The sequence below is a fragment of the Nematolebias whitei genome, chromosome 14 (genome assembly GCF_014905685.2).
Source record: "Nematolebias whitei isolate Nwh7 chromosome 14, NemWhi1, whole genome shotgun sequence".
NCBI classification, from domain to species: Eukaryota; Metazoa; Chordata; class Actinopteri; order Cyprinodontiformes; family Rivulidae; genus Nematolebias; species Nematolebias whitei.
The window spans coordinates 12,532,772-12,555,581 of NC_056511.1; the positions used below are offsets into that span (position 1 = coordinate 12,532,772).

At 37.4% G+C, this 22,810-nt stretch overlaps 1 protein-coding gene across 2 annotated transcripts in view; it reads left to right on the forward strand.

The window, feature by feature from the left end:
* The window catches only part of dpysl3 (dihydropyrimidinase like 3), a 41,816-nt gene extending 23,413 nt beyond the window's left edge, over positions 1-18,403 (forward strand). The window contains exons 9-14 of one of the 2 annotated variants that reach the window (XM_037687873.1): positions 2,897-3,053; positions 4,758-4,899; positions 6,477-6,647; positions 10,117-10,296; positions 12,270-12,441; positions 16,721-18,403. In XM_037687873.1, coding sequence (XP_037543801.1) covers positions 2,897-3,053; positions 4,758-4,899; positions 6,477-6,647; positions 10,117-10,296; positions 12,270-12,441; positions 16,721-16,815 — 917 coding nt within the window. In that variant the 3' untranslated portion in view covers positions 16,816-18,403. The remainder of the gene's footprint in view (positions 1-2,896; positions 3,054-4,757; positions 4,900-6,476; positions 6,648-10,116; positions 10,297-12,269; positions 12,442-16,720) is intronic. The other variant, XM_037687874.1, reaches the window with a different exon arrangement.
* Positions 18,404-22,810: the final 4,407 nt, after the last annotated feature.

Genomic DNA, 22,810 nt, shown 5'->3' on the forward strand with positions numbered 1-22,810 from the left:
TAAGTGAAGTTATGTACCATATGATGCTTATATTGTTTTTTTTTCTTCATTATTTTGACTGCATTTAATATTTTCATTTTATTGTAATGTGTCCTTGAGTGCCACAAAAGATGCCTTCAGATAAAATGTATTCTTCTTCTACTTCTTTTTCGGAACCAGACTTATTGCGTCCCCAGCAGGTCCATGGTAGATACTATCTGCCCGATTCAAGATGTTTTGGAAGCCTCCAGTTCACTGGGTCTGAACACAGCGCTGGTCTCACTTGACCAAGAAAAGGCTTTCAACCGCATTGAGCACAGCTTCCTCTGGGAAACCATGGAGGGGTTCGGTTTCAGCACTAGTGTCATAGCCAAAATCCAGGTGTTGTACAGTAACATTGAGGGTGTGCTGAAGTGCTCCTTTTAGGGTGTGTAGGGGTGTTCGGCAGGGCTGTGCACTCTCGGGAATGCTCTATGTGCTTTCCCTGGAACCTCTCCTTCAGAAGATCCGTTCGAGTATCCATGGTTTTGTTTTACCTGGTTTTAATAGTCGTATAGTTTTATCCGCCTACGCTGACGACGTTGATGTTTTTATAAAAAAAAAAACAAGATGTCGACACACTGAACAAGGTCACAGAGTTTTTCCACCCCGTCTGCTGCAAGGGTGAACTGGGGAAAGAGCACAGCCCTCGCCATAGGTGAGTGGCCTGAATGGCTCCCAGTTCTCCCTCAAAACCTCCTGTGGAAGAGGGATGGTCTTAAATATTTTGGTGTCTATGTAGGGAATAAGGCTGTAGTACAGAAATACTGGGAAAATGTGCAACAGAAGGTCAAGAATAAATTAGAAAAATGGAAATGGCTGCACTCTAAAATGTCCTACAGAGGCAGAGTACTAGTGTTTAATAACCTAGTTGCATCACAACTGTGGCACAAACTATCAGTTTTAGACCCACCTCCAGGCCTGTTAGTAAAAAATACAGTCTGAGATGGTAGATTTTTTTGGGAACGGCCAACATTGGGTGCCACAGTGTGTGGGACGACAAGCTCGGAGGTCAGAAGCCGCAGTGGAGGACTCTTTACAAACCTCCAACAAAAAAAAAAAACGGACTGGTGATCTTCAATGGAGGATCCTTCATGGTGCCATTGCAACAAACTGTTTTTTGTCGGTCATCAATCCTGAGGTTTAAAACGAGTGTCCTTTTTGCAGTTTATCTGAGAGTGTTTTTCATGTTTTTACAGGCTGTGTACAACTGACGGCTCTGTTTAATCTAATGATGAGGATCTTTAACCGTTTTGACAGTTTTCACCAAATCTGTTTTTATTAATGGAGTACATGACAGCAGAGCCACTAAGTTTAAATCCCAAACTTTAAAACTTTTTAGTGGCCGAAGCAAAAATATCTATTTACTTGTCTCGCTGGGACAGACTGCAGGCTGGACCTCAACTTGATGCCGCGGCTCTGTGGAAGTGCAACGTCAAGGCCAGACTGGTGTTGGAGTTTTGCTTCCACAGAGACACTGGACACCTGGAGAATTTTGTGAAACTGGAAATTTAAGAAGGTTTTATGCACCTTTTCTGATCAGGATGAGCTACAATACAACAAGCTCCTCATGTAAATATATTTTAAGCTTGTCCTGATCAAATTTTTTAACACTGTTGTGTTAACTTTTTGTGTAAATAAAGTTTTGTTAAAAATCAAAGCATTCTTCATCTTCTTCATCATCTCTTCATAATTTTTATCTTCTACATCATTTTCATCATTATCTTCATCATCATCTTCATCATCATCATCACCTTCATCTTCTTCTTCTTAATCATCTTTTTTCTTATTATCTTATTATTATTATTATTATTATGCCTAGCTCATCTGAGCACCCATTAGATGATAAAGAAGTACTTTTAGCTGTGACTACGTGCACACTGCACCTACTGTGCAACTGCAGCATGATTCTACCTTTTGAAAGTTGTAAGTCTCAATAAATGACCAAAATATTGTATATCTTTGAAAAGATTTAAATTAAATATGCACGTCTTAATTTTAAAGAACGTTTGCTTCAGCTTTTGTTTCCTAATTTGAGTTGAACAGTTTTTGAAAATCCAGTTTTACTTTTGTGTTAGAATAGAAATTCCTATTTGCAGTCATGTACAGTAGTTAATCATTTCTTTAATAACTATTAAAAAGTGATGCAACGAATGCAAACTAAATGTTTGCATGTGGAAATTCTACAAGACGACGACGTTAGTTTGGACCGCAGGGATAACACAGATGTACAATGACTCAAGCTCTGCTTGACATAATGGGAAAAAAAAAAAAGACTCTTTTGTTAGGATCATCTGGGTTTTAGGTCTTTTTTTTTGTGGCTCAGTTTAATTCAATTCAGTTTATTTATAAAGTGCCAAGTCACAAGAAAAGTCATCTCAGGCCACTTTACAAACAAGTAATCAGGTTCAATTTAAATCCAGTTGTACGTGATTGAGTTTTCTTCTCTTAACATCAAAAACATATGTGGACTTCCAGAACATGATGGATTGTGAAATACCCTTTTATTTTTTTGAAGTTGAAAATAAGAAAATAGACAACGTAGAAAAGAACAGTGTTTGCTTACTTTAGTGGTTTTGACAGACGGTGCACATTTTCTTGTTTCTGCATTTTTTTAGAGGCCACTAAATACATAAGTACAAGAACGTATGTTATTATAAGGTACTAACTCAAATTTATCATTTATATAATGACGTTTTCATCCACAGCTATGTAAAAAATATAATGTGCAACATTACTATCCACCATGCATGATTATTACTATCCACTCACATGAAATCCCAAATATTTGTGTGCTTACAATGTTTAGAATTTATCCAATTTAAATCATGATTCCAAAGCATCTTAAAAATATTCCCGTTTACTGTATTTTTTTAAGGAAATGTAGTGTTTGGGGAGCCAATCACAGCCAGCCTGGGGACTGATGGGACACATTACTGGAGCAAGAACTGGGCCAAAGCTGCTTCTTTTGTTACGTCACCTCCTCTTAGTCCAGATCCCACCACTCCGGACTATCTGAACACACTGCTGGCAAGGTGAGCGCCACTGTGACTCCCTCTGGTTTGGGTGTTGACCTGTTTTCTTTTCTGTACTTTTTAAAATCACATTGTGTCCCAGTATGAGCTGAAAGGCCACTGAGTGGAAAGGAAGCCATTACAATGATTCAAGGTTCTTTATTTGTCATTCGCACCCCATGTGTTACATGTGATGGAATGAAATTGTGTACACAGAGTCCCAGTTATCCGAATACAACGTGAAAATCTAGATGACAATTTGCAAATGCACACAAGGACAAAGAAAACTGAACAATTTGGAGATAAGGACCATCGTTAAATTTGGAGGAAAAAAGGGGGAGCTTGTACTTCAACAGCTGTGAAGTATGAGGGTGGTAGTATCATGCTGTGGTGGTGCTTTGCTTCATGAGGAATAGGATGTGTAATGTGTATAGTCATCCATGTGTGCTCCTATACAATGAGCCAATTTGCCCTCTTCATTTAAGCCAACACACAGCTGTTTAAGCAGCCTTTGGCACATCTGCGAATAGATGTCTTGCTCAAAGACAAAACTTGTGGCTCTAGATTCCAAGTTGGCTGCCTTACCACACCGATAGGAACTGGTGCACTTTACAAAATAGATGGCGTCACAAGGAAAGAACAGGAAAGGTTTAGTTAATGTCAGACAGTGAGAAAAAACATGGTTATGTGTCTTTTTCTTCAGTGTACGCAAACAGCTGTTAACAGCTGTCCATATAAAAGAAGCAAAGTAGGCCTTAGGCTACGTTCACACTGCAGGCAAAAGCTGCCCAAATCTGATGGTTGTTGCCTCTATGCGACTCGTATCAGATGTTTTGAATGAGACACATTTGACTTTTTCAAATCTGACCCTTTTTCATACGTGGTACCAAATCAGATACGTATTGGTTTTCAAAGCGATCGCCATCTGAAAGGTCACGTCGCATTTCATCTGACTGTTATGTCAGTGCAGTCGGGGTAAGCAGATAATCTGCGTATTGATAATAACGATGCCAACCTCATGCAGTTCAAAGCTTGGAACTCAGCATGTCATCAGCTGCAGAGCAGAAGTCTTGTTGCTATGTCTGGTTGCTTTACTTTGCCGTGTCTGGCTGTATTGACACTAATGTGGTGGGACCAGTACTTGAGTTTGTTTCTACCTTCATTATGTAACTCCTGTTCCAAAAATATGATACTGTGCTGAAATAACTAGAGGTGGCCCCCATAAACCATCTTATCACAAGCAATGTTTTTTTTTTTTTTTTCCCACTATGGAAGTGTGTGCTTATGGGACTCCAGTTTGCTTGTGGCTCCTCGGACTGAATAAGTCCTTTGGATGAAGGATGAAATGTCTCAGCAAAACAAAACAGGTTTGGTGTTTTGAACCATTTTGGCATGTCTGACTCAGAGAAGTTGACAGGGGAGAGGAAGTGCCCCAGAAACCATCTTATCACCAGCAAACTGTTTTTCTTTTTTCAATATGGGAGTGTGGTGCCTGTGGTACTGCAGTTTGTTTGTGGCTCCGCAGACCGAAGAAGTCCTTTGGATGAAAGATGAAACGTCTCAGAAAAAAGAAAAAAAAAAGAAACCAACCAGATGACCTGACTGAACATTGTTGGATTCTGCTTGTTGCTTAAACACACTTTCATGTGTTTTAATAGGTCTCCTTGTGTACCAAGAGTTTGTTTTGCTGATTTAATTTCATCATCATGTTTCCCCTCCTCCCAGTGGAGACCTGAGTGTGACTGGCAGCGCTCACTGCACCTTCAGCGTGGCCCAGAAGGCCATTGGCAAAGATGACTTCACCCAGATCCCAGAAGGTGTCAATGGAGTGGAGGAGAGGATGACACTCATTTGGGATAAAGCTGTGGTGAGGAACAGTTAGGGTTCTTTTTTTAACCCATTTGCTGCCTTTCAGTCAAAATGACCATCAAAGCCTCAGTTTTAAAAGTGAGGCCTCGTGGGTCATTTTGACCCAAGAGCAGCAGGAGGGATGCATTTTGGAGAAAGTACATCCAAACTAGGCACCTAAATGAAAACACAGGCATAAAATGGTTTATTGCATTTGTTTTTACTGAGCATTTTTCGCTCTTTACCCTGTTCTTCATCATAAATCTTTCATCCGGAATCTTTGTTCTGACATTTTCATTCTCCTCAGGACCGCTTTCTTCAGTCAGATTTACATCTCTGTCTTTTTATGGTCTTTGTTTTTACAATAAAGTCCGTTCTCCGTGTGAATTATCCGTTTCAAACTTTTTCCTCTTTACCTCAGCTTTCCCTCAGTTTCTTGTTGTCACATTTTAAGATTTCTTTTTATTTTTATTATTATCTCTACAATTATATGGTCCTTTATGTTGCAGTAATCACTCCCTTTTCTTCTGCAATTTCTCATCGTCAGTAAATCAGTACTTGACTTTCTGTGGTTGTCTCTACAATCGGAGTGACTTTTCCAGAGGACCAAGCATCTAAATTGCTTCAAACAGGACTAACAGCTGGATCCTTTAAAGCCGTTTCTCTGCACCCACAGAAAGTTTCATCCAAGATAAATTGGCGATATTCTAATTTGCACACATCACCCTCAATTTTCTATCTGATTTCAAGTCATTTATAAATCAACTCATTGGAGGAACTGAAACATTCCATGTGTTTATTTTTGCCTGCAGCCAAAAACATGAAGGTGAATAATAATGTTTTCACCTGTGTTTGTGTGTGTCTGTTAGCAACAAATCGTACGAATCACTGAATGAAAGTTAATGAAACTTTCAAAAAGTAATTATTAGATGTGCACCTACAATTGATAACCGTTTGGAGTCAACTCGATTCAAGATGACCGCCTCAGTCAAATGACTATAAAATACACAAAAATGACTATGAGTCAGTTGATTTTACAGATATTGACGTACAATTTGATAAAGTCGTAGCTGAGACTGATCAACAAATGCCCTGAGTGCTAACAGATCTGAGCAGATTTCAGGAAATAATAATTTATTGTACCTTACATCTGATTCACTTTTGGCTTCAACTTGAATAAATATGGCTGCCACAGAAAAGCAAGAACAAAAACAGATATTTTCAGTCCGTTTTTCAGATTTGGAGCTAGTATTTGTTGTGGGAGTCATTTGTTGAATTGACTGTAATGACTAACTTTTTTCTTTATTCAGAAAAATACTGTTTTAGTCTGAAACTGGCAGAAAAGTCGGCTTCCTTCAAGGAAATCTACAACTTTAAAATATCCTGATTTTAGATTTTTAGATTTTTGAGAAAACATAAAAATTGTGTTAGGAAAGCTTGAAGTTTAACATATTTGCCTTTTTTTTTTTTTTTGCCATTTGCTTTTTAACCCACTTCATGTTTGTGTGTGCTAGTTCTTGCACTTTGCACATCTTTTCCTATTTCTCCCTTTGTTTAGAAATAACTTTAATCCTTTTTGTTCGTTTTCTCACTCAGACCACAGGTAAAATGGACGAGAACATGTTTGTGGCCGTCACCAGCACTAACGCAGCTAAAATCCTGAACCTGTACCCTCGGAAAGGCCGGATTGCCGTGGGCTCTGATGCCGACCTGGTCATCTGGGACACAGATGCTGTTTGCACCATCACTGCCAAGACTCACAACTCGGTGTGTTTACAAGTCAATGCTCGTGTTTGTATTTGTGCCAGAGTCCAGTTAATCTTTATTCTACCTCCTGGATTCTCTTCCCATATTATTGTGTGAATGTTTATGAAGCATTCACTGTGATCCATTTTTCTTCTACACATTTTTCCGTGCAGTTCTCATCCTGCAGTTTTCAAGCTGTTTCAACATAAATGTTCAGCTCTTTCAGGACAATCCTGTTATGACTTTTGGTATTGGTGCAACTTTAGCTGTTTGAAATATTTAGCCTTTTATGCCATTTTTTCCTCATAGAAAATTAATTGAGCTAATTTTTAGATCTGTTTACAACCTTTTATTGCTCCTTTCACATTTTGTTCTGCTTCAATTCTTTCAGCTTCCTTGTGCAAATTTAAACAATTTTCCAGCTACTTTCAGCAGTTTTTAGATAATTTCCACTTGTTTGCTCATGTTTACTTCTTTCAGCACAATTAACTTATTTCTACTAATTTCAGCTTATTTCTGCTAGTTTCAGTTATTTCAGCTACTATTTAGCTGCTTTATGCTAATTTTTGTCTTTTCAGTTAATTCTACATTTTGGGCACTCATTTTAACATTTTTCAGCCTAATTAAAAAAAAAGTGATCTCTCCACTTCATACTGGTAATTTGTTAATTTCTGCTTTTTATTAGCTACTTTTCAGCTGTTTTTTGTTGTTGTTGCTAATTTCAGCTTCTTTCAAATAATTTCCACTTTTTTGTATTCATTTCTGCTTCTTTCAGCAAAAATGTGTTCTTTCAGCTTTCTTCTGCTAATTTAAGCTTGTTCTACCTTTTCAGCAATTTTTTTGTTGCATTTTTAGCTAATTTCAGTTGTTTTGATTATTTTTTTCGTGGTGATTTCTGCTAATTTCAGCCTAATTAACTTTCTGCTAATTTCAGCTTGTTATGCTCCTTTTAGCTTTATCTGCTATTTCAGCTACTTTTTAGCCGTTTTGTGCTAAATTTTACTTTTTCAGCTAATTCCACATTTTATTAGCTCATTTCAACTCTTTCCAATTCCTTCTGGTAGTTTAAGCTTCTTTGCCTTTTCAGCTACTTTTCAGCTGTTTTTTGATTATTTCAGCTATTTTAACTAATGTCCTAATTTTTGTGCTCATTACTGCTCATTTAAACCCAATTCAGCAAATATTTGTTCATTCTGCTTGCTAATGCTAACTTAGGCTTGTTCTTCCATTTCAGCTACGTCAGCAGGTTTGAGCTAATTTCAGCTGTTTTTTTCAGCAAGTTCTTCAGCAATAAGCATTCACACTGCATTTTTTCCAGGAAATTCAATTTCTCTAGTTTTTCCTTTCCCTCTCCATCTTTGTTGCCTCTTTTAAGAAGTAAATGTGCTTCTTTTGAATGCTCCACATTTAAATTAGTGAACTTATGTCAGTTATAACTGAATATCTGTGAAATAACGACTCAAATAGAAAATATATGAGGATATAGATGATTGTTTTTGGAGAGGTGAGTTCAGTGATCAACGACTGTGATAGATACTTTGAATTCTACATCTGTCTGTGCAAGACTTACAGTGAGGGAGCACATTTTTGAACCGCTTCCAGAAAGCTCTTAGTTCCTCTCAACGGAAATGAACTCTCAGTGGACATTCGCGACTAATTCCACTCACGCTGCTCTCATCACATGACCCAAAGCAATCCAAAACCGCTCAGCCAGGGTAAAGCTTTTTTTTTTATTTTTTTTTTTTTATAAAGGTTGACTTATTCAAATAGATTTTCCAAAATACTTTTTGTGGTTAAACCAGAGCAAATCAGCTGTATTTGTGTGTGCTGTATAATCAAAGAATGGAAAAAGTGGATTCAAAGCAAACCATTTATTGCAGCGATTTGTCATTGTTAATTATAACATTTGAATGCACATCGACAAAAAAAAAAATATATTTTTTACAACTATATAAACGATTTTGGTTAGTTTTGGATGGGGTGGGGATCTTCTCAAAAGCAGAACATATCTCACTACATAGTGTAATCAGAGTCACAAGGTGGTGTCTACTTTACCATGTTTTTCGGACTATAAGGTGCATTAAGTGAAATTAAAACATTGACAGATTTGAGTACCGTACCACATAAAATTGGTAGGTATCTATCTATCTATCTATCTATCTATGATTTATTGTTTCCTAAAATAATAATCTTCTTAAACTGAGGTAGTTTTAGATGCCATTGTGTATCCAAATGTAACATCACAACTACATTAAAGGCATGCAATACTTATCCCATCACAGATGTGTTTTTGTTCTAGCTGCTAATGTTTCTGGACCTCTAGCATCTTGCACGCACATCTTCCTTCACACATGCCTGCTGTCAGTCCACCTGGTATGTGTTAGGCAATAAGGTTTGTGTTGCTGCACAGACAGAGGATAGCATACTGGCAGCTCAGCTGTGCAGGAAATTAAGGCTTTGGCAGCCTGGGACAAATCCTGCTTCTCCTGAAAAAAAAACACAAATGAGGGGAAAACTACATTTAGAAGAAACATATTGTTTCATGTAGAGTTTAAGTTGAGAAGTGGACCTTTTAGATTTTTAGTTGTCGGGTTGTTTTGTTGCTGTGAAAACTGGACTAATAATAAACTTTCTGTAACTGTACGTTCATAGGTTCTTACATAATTATGTCACCCTTTTATTTCCTGCTCGCTATCTTGCCAGAAAAATATACATAAAAGAAAAAAGTACTGCACAAGAGCACAGCAACTCCCAGTGTTAAAAATCCTCAATACCCAGAAGACCAAACCTGAATGACCCGAGCTGTGTTAGCTAAATACCTTCCTCGGGCTTTGCTGCTTGGACACAACTTGTTGTCAACATAACAGCTCATGAATGCAGAAAGAAAAAAGAAACGCAGACAAGAACAGGGAGCAACTCCAACGCACACCGAAACACACACACGGCTCGGTCGTGACATCATGTTTGGCATGCTGTAAGTCTTAGTTATGTCCTGTTCTGGCCTGAATTTGGACGGCAGCAGAAGACGGGGCCGTGTGCAGAGGAAATAAGTAACAATGGAACAAGGGGCGGGGCCTGTCAGAGATCCCAAACATGCTGAGGATAGAAAAACTGGAGGATGGTGGAAAATGCTTGATTTAAAAAATAAAAAAAAAAACATGTCAAGGAACAGATAAATCAATATGAAAAAGTAAGAAGGAAGATTGTTTAGTACCATTAAAAACAAGCATATAACCCAGAAAGAGCGATGCGAAGGGAATTAGGAAGGACTAGATGTCGAGCCAAGTGAGAAAGGGAAACACCGTGAAGATCTTCCAAGGTGCCAGCTGGATGATGGCAGCTGTTTCTTTAGGCCAAACAGACAAAACAAGGTGATGAATGAGGACGACATGGGAGGATTTTCTAGAACGATTCAAAACCACATGGAAAATACCCTGAAATGATCAATAATTACGATTAACATATTTATCTTTTCTTGTGTGTGTTTTAGGCTGCTGAATACAATGTGTTTGAGGGCATGGAGCTGCGTGGTGCCCCCCTGGTGGTGATATGTCAGGGGAAGATCGTTCTGGAAGACGGAAACCTTCATATCACCTCTGGAGTGGGACGCTTCATTCCCTGCCCTCCCTTCCCTGACTTTGCATACAAGCGCATTAAAGCCAGGAAGCAGGTAAAAAAAAAAAAAAAAGAAGTGTTTATGTGCTTTTGTTTTGCAGCCATCACTTAGAAGGAGAAGCTACAGTAGATCAGTGGTCAGTGCCATCGTCTCATAATCATGAGGCTGCAGGTTTGAGCCCAGGTTGCATCATGAAGGGATTTTGTGTAAAATGATCGCCAAATATTTTATGCAAGTTTGCTTGCTGCAACCAAAATAACATCTTAACAGTGCTGGATTTTAAGTTTTTATGGTCTGCTGGTAAAACACTGGAACAATACTGATGTAAAAACAAATACATAATACCGTAGTAACAGTTTGTCTGATAGATTATAGCTACTACAATATTTAGGTCTTTTTTCCTGATAATTTCATCATTATAAAAAGTCACAGATTAGCTTTAAGTTCTTTATCACACTGTGTTTGAATGAGCACCAATGTATACAAGTCAGTGTATTAAAGTTAATCTTCATAACAACTTTTCCGTACGAAAAAAATATATTTGTGCTAAAATATTTAAATAAATAATTGTTTCTAAGGATTGGTTAGTCAATACAAACCTTTTACGATCTAACAGGGAAAAAAAATAAATAAATATAAATACATTTGAATAAATATTGTCAGTTTTAGTGCAAGGTGAGTGTTACACAGCAAAGCCAACACAATGTAAATTGCTCATGCTTTTTCTTAATTGCTAATAGCTGTTGCACATTAAAAAAAAAATAATAATAATAATAATAAAGAAATTCACAACTGCTATTCACAAAATGCTCATGCTGGATATGCATTACCAAAATAATATTTTGGTGACCTTATAACTAATGCATTTCATAAATGAACATTCGTGGGAAAGAAGAAAGAGTAGTTGGTGCACAGACATCCTCTTGGTATTTATGCACTGAAATCAGAATCATATCCATGATTCAAAACTTAATTTGATGCTACACTGTGGAAAGAAAATATATATTTTTTGGACTGGACACACACAAGTGGAGTGCAAGTAAAATATAGTTGACAGTTTAGCCACATTGAACTTGTACAATAAAATAATTGCTGATATTTTGATTGTGGTTTTTAAGTCCTTTTTGGAGAGAGATTTCAGACATGGGTATAGCATTAAAATACAATTAAAATATAAAACATTTGTTCATCTTCAAACAAATTTTATTCCAAAATCTATATTGAACTGATGTGTTTATCACGGGAAAGCCAACGAGGATGTGACATATTTAAAAAGGGACTTTCCTGGACAATAGCTGGCTTGGCAGCCGGTCAATAACTGCAAGGCTCCAGGAAGTTACAACGACTGCTTCATATTTAATGTGCAGACGTGAACTGTTCACTTCTGCTGCCATTTTTGGCAAATAACCAGAACGTACTACAAAGCACATTTGTTTTTGTACTAGAATGTAACTAATAGCTTTGATTCAAAAGTGTCAAACACAAAAAAATAGATTAAATGTGTAAGGACAAAATCCAGAAAGCTCCAGAAAGCACTAACACCATCAAAATGTACATGTCGAGTTCTTATAAACACCAAATGTCAGAATATAAGAACTGTTTTCCATTGTTTTAATGACCCTTTAGCTTTCCCATTTCCAAACCATTCATTCTCACGTGTTTCCTAATTTCTATCTGGCTGCTGATGAGAAGGAGCTGAACTAACCGTGCTCTGTGTATCTTGGTAGCGGTTACTGTTTGCTTCCTTCATTCACAGATGTCTCGTTTTAACTCCTGACTGTTCTTCCAAGACTCGGCTGAGTCACAGCGCTAACAGACGGAAAGATTAAGGCTTGTCGACGAGCAGCATGAAGCGTCACGTCGATGCAGACACTTTATTTTACGCTTCTTCTCTTTAGGCATCTGGAAGGGTTTAAAACGTGTATGACTATGAGTTTGTGCATTTCCAAAGTTGTTGTTTTTATAAAATGCAACAGTTTGAGTCTAACTCGGTGCCTCCGTCTCTGTTCTTCCTGTTTGTTCTGCAGTTGGCGGTTCTGAGGGCAGTGCCCAGAGGAATGTACGACGGTCCGGTGTCTGAATTCTCCATGTCCCGTGGGGGTACCCCCTCTGCCTCGGCACGCACTTCTCCCACCAAGCAGCCTCTCAGAAATCTGCACCAGTCTGGATTTAGTTTAGCAGGTAACCCCGTAGCACCCGGTGAGCCCAACTTCTTAATAGAACAACCATCTCTGTATCACCCCGTCTTTTCTTTTTGAATTACAGTCTTCATTGATTGGCATTGTCTGTGTTGATATCAAAAAAAGGCTGTGTGCTACTGAGATGTTCCAAAATCTCACTCCTTGTTTTCTACGATTGATTCTTATATGCATCTTGGCTGTCGGTTTAGTTGGACCCAAGGTGCAAACAGAGCTTAAAGCTTAAAGTATAAACAAATTACTTATTTAAATAAAAACTAACAATGATGTGGCTGCAAAACTTACATTTCCTGGGAAACACGGAGGGAGGACAGACCACGACGCCATCCAGGACAATCCATGGCCAGGGGAACAATAAAGAAACGCAGAATAGATAGACACACTAACGAGGGGATAAACACAAACACCTGGGGAAGGACAACAGGTGGCAGAGGCAGCTGATCACACGAGGGAGAAACACTGAGGTGGGCAGGACAGGTGACACAAGGATCACAAAACACACACAGATCCTCTCAATATGATAGTAAGACAAATGATACACGTCAATTATTCAAACAAAATAAAATGATTTATAAGTCAAAACTGACTTTTGATAGCGCAGTGAGAGTTTTTCTGCTTGGTTCAAGTCATTCAGCGTGACTATTTACCCCTTAATGAATTATTTATTTCCTTTTAAAAGTGGTCAGCATGTTTGTATCTCCATCAGCAAGTGACTGCAGTTGGATTAATTTGAGAATGATGTGAATCCTGTGCTGTGGTACCTGCTGGCATCAGATAACTGACTACCCCAGCTCCAATTTTTGGGTCATCATTTTGTTTGTGTTCCACCAAAATATTAAAGCTTTTTTTTAATATTGGGTAATTTATCTGTGGCAGATGGTAAAAGATGTGTAGAACCAATCTCAGCATTCAGTTGAGAATTTTTATTAACCGCTAATGACTAGGCCTGTCACGATAACAAATTTTGCTGGGCGATTGTCTCAGAAATTATTGCGATAAATGATAATAATGTTTGAAATTTGACAATAATTAGTAATTGTCAAATTTAAGAAGAAACGTTGATTTGTTTTGCGTGTAGTACTTTTTATCGACCACTGGATGGCAGTATAAGATTGTTTGAACCCAGGATGGATAGTGCGGGAGCAGCAGCGTGTCTCTTTAAGAAAAATGGGAGGGAGGCCCCTTGACATGACATGGGCTGTCTCTTTTCGGTTCTCAAAATGGTGGATGCTCGGTTTAGTTTGAGCTCTTTAGCATAGCATTTTTCACACAAAGCTTTTAATAAAAACATAATGAACAAGTTCTCCGCTTCTTTTTGTAGAGAAAAACAACTTTTTACATGAAGGCACGGGTTTCAACCGTGAATTTTGGAGCTTCGACAAGACGGAGGTTTTTTCCCCCGAGGTTGGCCTGTTAGCTTAGCTTGTTGCTTAGCTTCTCAGCTTAGCTGCTTTTAATGATCCAAAAACGCAAGTTTGGATGGTTAAAACAAATTTTAAAGAGAAAAGGAGAGGTCAGTGAAGAGCACCAGAGTTGAGCCTTTTGTCATCCAGTGTCTTCAGAAGAAAGAGAGAGACACGAAAATGATAAAGCCGATAAATGAAAATGAGGTTGATAATTTTCATTTATCATGCGATTAATTGATTTATTGTTTATCGCGACAGGCCTACTAATGACTCTACTCAGGAAATTCTATGTTGCTTTTCATTTAATTTAGTACCTGCATATAAATGCAGGTAGTGAATTAAAAGAAAGGCAAATACTTCTAAATATTTTGAAGTATTTATTTTGTACTTCTAAATAGAGATACTTGACTCATATAAAAAGTACTAGCCAAGAATATTAGGCTAACCCATAAAGAATGGATGAGTGTCTCCAACCTGTTTAAACACTCATTGGACATGAAGTGTAAATAGAAAATGTATTTCTTTTCTATTTAAAAGCTTCTGTTTGATATCTTTATACTGGTAAAATAAAATATCATCTTCAAAGCGTCATCTCTAAACTCCCCCCTTCGCCTATGCAGATTTACAACTTTTACAAAACACTTTTGATGTATGTTTAGGACACTTTGACCTCCAATTAAAGCCTCTTCCTTGGATTAATCCACCATAAAGTAATGTTTTCCTGACTTGTGCACTCGTTTGAAATCATGCTGGATTCACTCAAGGCCTGAAACATACACCGCTTTTCATTCAAGCTTTTGGACACGGTCTGATAACAGGGCCTAGCTAATGTGAGAGATAATATTAGATTTGTTAGACATCGGTTCCATTATGAAGATTTGCAGAATGATATCCTGACTGTACCCATTTGTTGGGTCAGCAAATAATTACCTTAGATTCAGAAAACTAACGTTAGAAGTTATAAGTTTTCTAATATCCATGGCTGATTAGTCACTTTGAGAGCAACAAATATTTGGGTTTTGGCAGTATAGAGTCACTCGTCTTTAAAAGTTGCTTATTTATGATGTCATATTGAAGAAAAAAAAAAAAGACCTTTTTTGGAAATAATTTCCAAACTTGAACCTTTGAAGCAGAGTGAGGCCGCTCCTGGTTTCCCAGGATAGCAGTTATATTTGTGCTCCTACTCACTGAATGACCCTGACTCCCTTCTATTTTAGTTTATATAGGAATACCACCTGCAGAGTTGATTTACTTGTCTGGAAAAAGAAGGGAGCACTGTTGGATTAGACACAGTGAATCACAGACTGACATCATCTACTTTCCATGTATGTTCTCACTGATCATTTGTTTGAGCAGACATCCTGGCTGATTCTTTGGAAACTATTCTCTAAGGGAATTCATCTTTTGATAATGTAGCAACAGCCACTACTATACATCATAGATGATGTTATCAATGAAGAAAAGTTCTAGCAAAGTAATACAAATTGTACACTAGCTCTGGATCACGGAGGAGCTAGTGCCTATCACGAGCAGTCAGACAGAGTCAGAGTCAGATTTTCTTTGTCATTCGCACCACATGTGGTACATGTGGTGGAACGAAATTTTGTACACAGGGTCCCAGTTACATCCAACAATAAAATGTAAAAGATAAACAATAATAAGATTTAAGATATGAACTAAGAAAAACATTAACTAAAAATACGCTAAGCACTAATAACATAAAAACAATACGCTGAACAGCAGCACGAACATGAGTCTGTGTGAGCAGATGAAATAGATCAGCAGCAACATGATGTGATTTTTCACAGTGATTTTTCCTGGTTAAATATTCATGAGTCTAACAACCTCAGGGTAGAAGCTGTTCCTCAGTCTAGTGGTTCTACACTTAATGCTCCTTAACCTCCTTCCTGAGGGGAGCGGAGCAAAAAGTGTGTGTGCTGGGTGAGTGGGGTCATTCATGATGCAGGTGGCCCTGAGCAGTCACGTGCAAGAAGTGGAGTCTTACCTGGTTTTTGACACTGTTAAATGCTGTATTCTTCCGCCTTATTTGACTATTAACAGCAACATGGTGGTAATGTAAGTTTCACTGGGCCCGGTGAATAAAAATGATCACAGCATAGCTACATTCTAAATTACTATATTTGTCAAAACCTACATGATCTGTAAACGGAACACTCAAGAAACAGTTGACTTAGTGTGGGGAAATAGTCAGCAGTCATTACATTTGTAACTTGGATGATTGGCATTAATAAAAACTTTATCAAATATGTTTAAAAGTTATTGGATACTGACAGTATTCTTACAGATGATTGCTTCAGCCTTTGCTAAATGATTAATTACAAGACCCTGTTCTGAAATGTTATTGAAAAGCCCAACATGCATAACGGTATAGAATTTTATGATTTCCCAATATTTATACAAAGGAGTATCTGCGTGCATAAAATTCCTTAATCATATAAAAATATTTTTCTCTTCAGTTAGAACTGACAAGACATTTAACACAGAATCAGGGTTTTGCAACTGATGAAAGCCATATTTGTACTTGATTAGCCTGGTATCGTAGTTGTTTTCTGCTCCTGGCAAATGACTGTAATTCTCTTGGAGTGTTGAACCGTATAGGCCTTACATGTATTATCTCTTAAAATGATCTCTGTTAGCTTTATAAGAAATTTATTTGTTAGTAAGGCAACCACTTCCTTCTGCAACAACTTTGACAGAAAATAAATCTGAGACAAACATTTGACTCATTTGTCATTTCGTTTCTTTCAACATCAATCAAACATATTGTCTCTTTTTTATTTTTCTGCATTTCATTTTCTCTTTCAGTGCTTTTTTTGTTGTTGTTCTAACATTGTCCCTTTTTGCTCTCTTTAGGACCCCCAACTCCAGATGACGTCCCCATCAGGCCTGCCGGTCGTCGTATTGTAGTGCCCCCCGGTGGTCGCTCGAACATCACGTCTCTCAGCTAAACGACAAAGAATACAAGGGGATGCTCCCACAAACAACATCCAGACTGCAAGATTGAGGGTGGGAGGGAAAAGGGGGAGGGAGGGGAGAAGATGAAGAGGACCCCAATTATTAAAATTTAAAAAAATAAAAATAAAAAAAGCAAAACACTGAATCCTCATGCCTTACCTGTCTCTACACTACTATGCTCTGATGAGAACTGTATCCTTTTTCCTGGAGGGCATTGAAAAGGTTCAAAATTGCCACCAAAGCACATCACTTATGATCAATTAGCCTCACTTTTTCTCAGTGCAGAAGCCATAACACCTACAGAGAAACATGTTCTTGTTTTTTGGTTAAAAAAAAAACAATCCTGAGTTATACTAGGCACCATTACATTCAACTAATAATAAAATAAAGTGTTTCCAAAGGAAAATGGATACTGATTTTCTCAGAACGATGCTATTCTTCATTTACCTTGCTTGGCGTTCATTAACAACCCTTTTTATCAGTAGCCTGCTTTCTCCATAATCAGCCAAATCCACAGTAACACTAGACCCCACATTAGCCATGCCTCATCATGCAGTACCATTGATTAGCACTAGGTGGTGTTGTATATATGATAGATGTAATGTAACTTTGTGAATGATGTTACAGCCTGTTTGGATGTATTAGAACAAGCCGAATACGTGTTGCCTCTGAAAGCAGGAAAGCTGCTGGACATGGACCTGCATGGGCCACATTAATATGGGCGACCTGTTCCATGATCCGCTTCCTCCTCAGAAGTGTTAAATGAAAAACGTCCTCATGATGTAATGTTTTGATTAATGGCATAAAAGAAAGATTTGCGTAAGACAAAAAAAAGGCAGAAAAAATAAAAGGAGGAAATCTTGAAAGTGATTTTACTATTCTGTCTCCAAATTGTTTCTATCAGTTTTATTTTTTCTGATCTGTAGCCCTGTAAAAAAAAAATGCAAGAAACTGTTGTTTTTGTTTGCTTCTAGTACAATGACTGCTCCTGTAATTCTGCAATTATATCGCCACAAACAAACAGGCGAGCAAACCACGAGAAGCAGGAATTAACGACTTGTAATGTCTTTGTAGCAACTTGTAATGAAAAGCCTTGCAGATGCAACAACCTAATTAAAGAATAAGACTTGCTTTCAGATGGTGGTGCTTTACCTCCTGCTTTACTAGTTTATTTCATTCTCAGCTGTCTGGGCTCCCATTTTAGGATAAACTCAAAGCCACCATTCTCTTGGCATGCCAGTACAACCAGTGCAGTCATCATCAGCCTAATCAGGGACGGCATTGCAGCTTGTTTTTACATCTCTGCTGTTTTCTGCTAAGGGAGAGGATTGCAGTGCAGTACTGGGAATTTTTTACTTTATACTTTTGTTTTTGCCCTGTTGTTGGGGAGGGTTTGTAGACAAGTTCTTTTGATTTGGCAGACTGAGGCAGTGATATTTTGTTGTATTTATGTTAGTTTGAGAACCTTTGTTACTGTTTTTGTCTCCTTTTGTTACTGTTAAATTGAAACCCTGAGAAGACAGATCAAGACTGAAGAAGTGGTAGTATCATTTGTTTCCTGAATAAACAAGTTGCAACTGATGTCTCTTCTTTGATGTCAATTCCTCATTTGACACTAATAAGCTGAATAAGACACATGAACAATTGCATTCATTTATCACTTTAATCTATATATTATACTTAAATAATAATATAATTATATATATATATATATATAGTTATATATAGTTATATATATATATATGTAGTCATATAAAACTATACATCTAGGGGGAGTGGTGGCGCAGAGGTTAGAGAGGTGGGCCTGTGATCTGAAGATCGCTGGTTCATGCCCCGGGCCCAACAACATCAAAATTGTGGGTGGGGTAGGTGAAGCACCCAAACTTGCCCCCATCCTCATTCGCCCCACTCTGGGCCCATGAGCAAGGCCCTTAACCCCCCATCTGCTCCCTAATCAGGTCTCTCTTGAAAATGAGTTCTTGTGGCTCAATGAGACTACCTGTACAGGTAAATGAAAAAAAAAAATATATATACAGTATATATATACATACATACTCAATATTAAAATATATACTGGGGGCATGGTGGCGCAGAGGTTGGAGAAGGTAAGCCTGGGATTGGAAGGTTGTTTCAATTCCCCGGACTGACAACATCAAAATGGGGGTGGGATTGGTGAAGCACCTACACCTGTCTCCACCCTCATTTGCCCCATGGGGCCCTTGAGCAAGGCCCTTAACCCCACTATCTGCTCCCCCGGGTGCACTAGACAGCAGCTCTCTGCTCCACACAAAGGGCTGTGGTAGCTCAGTGGTCTGTGGTTGTGTCAGGAAGATGCGACTTAGTTCGCTGTGGTGACCCCTGACAAAGGGAGCATCCGAAAGAAAAAAAAAATGCATACAGGTATATATATATATATATATATATTATATATATGTAATATTACATCTTCCATATATATTAATATCCCTTTAAAGTTTAAATAAGGATTCCCATTCATTTTAATATGTTTGAAGCACTAATACTTTGGGTTTATAGCATAACTTCATAGTCAACTTGGACAATAATTAAAACTTTCTACATCAGGGGTGTCAAACCCACTTACAAAAGGGGGTCAAAATTAAAACCTTTTTCAAACTAAGGGCTGGTTTCAAAATCTACATTAACTCACGTTAGATACCCAGTGTCTTTTCTTGGTTGCAGGTTCCTCAACAAGAGTTTGACTGGTCTCATTTGATGCTCTCTGTTGCACTTTTGACATCATAAGCAAAGATTACTGATAAAAAAAAATAAAGTGATAAAAGTAGTTTACATTTAAAATATTATCTTGCAGGCTAGATAAGATGTCAACGAGGGCCACTTTTGGCCACCGGGCCTTGAGTTTGACACGTGATCTACATGATGTTGACATGATGTTCTTTTCTTTTGATCTTATAAAATGTTTATTACGTTCATATTTTTTTTTATATACTGATTCAAGTTTTATGATTTTGTCATTATTGACTTGCTTCCTGTTTTATTTTGAAGCATCTGCCTCTTTTGGACTTGGTATTCTTTTTCTTTTTGTTTTACACCTGAATTAGGTTTCCAGTTAGTGCACTAGCAGTTCGTTGCCAGCAGCCCTTCAGTCCATGCTCAAGCTTTCGTTGGGTTTGACTAAAAAGTAACCTCGCTTACATCATCCTACGTGACCACTCTCTGTGCTGTGTCCTGTATAAGAGCTCTTCACACCGTGGATCTTTCCACACAAATGTATTTGTAAATCTTAATTTTCTGCAAAGGTTCACCTGGTTGAAATAACAAACATGATTCTTCACCAAGGAGATACTGTATCTATTCAAATCAATGTCTTCTAGTGGAATCAATATATTATGAAATTGCAAATTAATTCTTATATTGTCATAGATTTCATTGCAAAAAAAGTTAAGCAAATGTGGACTGTGCCTTTCAGATTCCTGTAAACATTGTTCTAATATGCTTCTCTTTTAAGCTGAGGTTTGGCTTATCTGTGGTGCTCCTTGACAGAACGTGGAAGCATTTATCAAGTAGTCCATCCCCCAGTTAAGCCATTAATGTGGGAAAATGCTCCCTCAGCTATGTCTGCCGTGGAGGAAATATAGGGAATGTAACCACTGGATGGCCTGAGGGAGTGGCCATTTGAGGGCAAGACAAACATGATGGGAAAAGTATACAGTGATGGCCAGATGATTTATTAACGAGGCAGTCCATTTATTATTTTTTGCATTAAGTGTCATAAATTCTGTTAAAATATTTAGCTTATTTATTTCAGTTGAGTTCTGTGGTAATTCATGTGAAGGCGCCATCTTTACTCATGATATGTCACTTACCACTAGGGGGCAGCAATGCATTGAGGCTGCTGGACATACAAGCACACACACACACACACACAAATTGTACCATATTTTTGAAAGTATTGTTGGAATAAAACACAAATCAAATGTTTCAAATAAATAAATTTATTATTTAAGGCACACCTTTTAATAATTTCACTTTCATCACAGGTGATTACAGTCAACACACCATGACAACAAAACATGGGGTGATTCACAGACATAGAAAATCTGTTTTTAGGCTAAACTGTGTCTTACATGGGTTTTGAACCAACATATTGCAATGGTGTTGCCTGGCCTAAATACTATTTGTCAGTTAATGTTTTCAAATAAGCTAATTAAAGATCCCAGAAACAACTATTAGTAGTTTTTAATGTTGTACTTTAAATGCAATATGAAGCTCGTTGTCAGCAATTTATTACAACCCCTCACAATTATTATTTACACCAGGTATACCACATTTCCGTTCAACCATTTAACCATGCCAACTTTGGCTTACAACCTGCACAGGGTGCTACCTTTGAATCTGTAAAACTAAACTGGTCACGATGACAACAGCAACACAAAGGTAACTTAAAACATTGTGCCAGTCTTCAAGAGGAAAACAATGCCAACATTAATGAACACAGGGAAACAAATATGATGCCAGTTTAATCACTAGAGATCACAGGATTAAAAGTCTTGGCTTATTTTGCCAGTCACTACAATAGTGATGAGACCTTAGTAGAAATCACATTTTAAATGAGTGAATGAAAGACATTTAGGTTTTCACAACGCCCACAAACAGATATAAGCTTTGTGTCATATTGATGGGATAAGGCATCCCTCTGCAAGCTTCAGAGGCAAGAGTTTTTTTAAGCTGATTTGAAAAGTATAAAGTCATAACATAACAAAAGGGTGTCACTTTGCCTTGCAGAAATGTGATGAAGAGTTTTAGATCACATGTGAAGAACATACTCGACTGAAAAAAAAAGCCTTCTCATCTAGAAGCACTTCATAAGTTTGATTGTTTCTATCCAACATAATGCATATATAACAAAACGGATTTAGTCACAGACAATAATAAAAAAAGAAAATCTGTACAGTTGTAAATCTACATTAGTGAGGAAAAATGTTTCCACTCACAGGTTTATCTGTGTGTTTCTGTGCATAAATGCTACAAGTTATGAAGTATGTGCAAAATGTGATGCAGTGCTGAACTTAATTATCTACTTTGTTTTCCTATCTGAAGCTTCAACTATTCATCTGCTCACTAAGATTAGTCCAAAATGCCTTTCTGTTTTTGTTTACCAAAAAAATAAATAAATTCGATCATTATCCTTCATGGCTTGCTTTTTGCCACACTTGGTGGCTTTTTTGTGCCAAATGAACTTCTGAGGATAAAAGTCACATTTATTTTTAAATCCAGTTTTCTGTGGGTGCATTTAGAACTTCTGCGTGTCCAACTTGAAACGATACACAAACCAAGAAAGCAGCTTTTGTCTGTTCCTGCCACAGACAGAACTACAGCATAATACAAAATGCTACAGATCTACTATTACTGTTAATGCTTACCTAGCATAGCATTATAATCTTTACAACTATATTTAGCTACTGCTTTGATAAAGTGAGACATTTGTGTTCAAGCCTATAGGTCAATTCTATAAACTCAGAAGAATTGAGGTCTTCTGTCTTGAAAACAGAGCTCTTGTTTCATTTAATCAGACTATCAGTTTCATTGTCATACTTTTAACCTATAATGGTAGATAACAATTACTATAATCCAGGGGTTCTCAAACTTTTTGGGTTCAGGGACCCTTTACAGGGGAGAAAAAGATTTTGGGACCCCCTCATAACCCTCATGCTTCTTAAATAATTTTATTCAATTTGTCTCTTTAATGTAATGGAAATATTTGTGTTACACAAATACTTAAGACCTGTTCTTTAATAGTGTTAACACAATTTTTATACTTTTAAACATGGAGTATTTTTCATTTAAGACACTTAATTAACAAAATGTTTAATTTCAACTTCCAAAAATTACAGTTTTGAGAAAATTAACAGTATCAAAAACTTGGATGCACGATATTAGATTTTTGGCTGATATCCCATATGCTGATATGTAAAAACTTATTTTGCCGATAACCAATACCAAGATTTT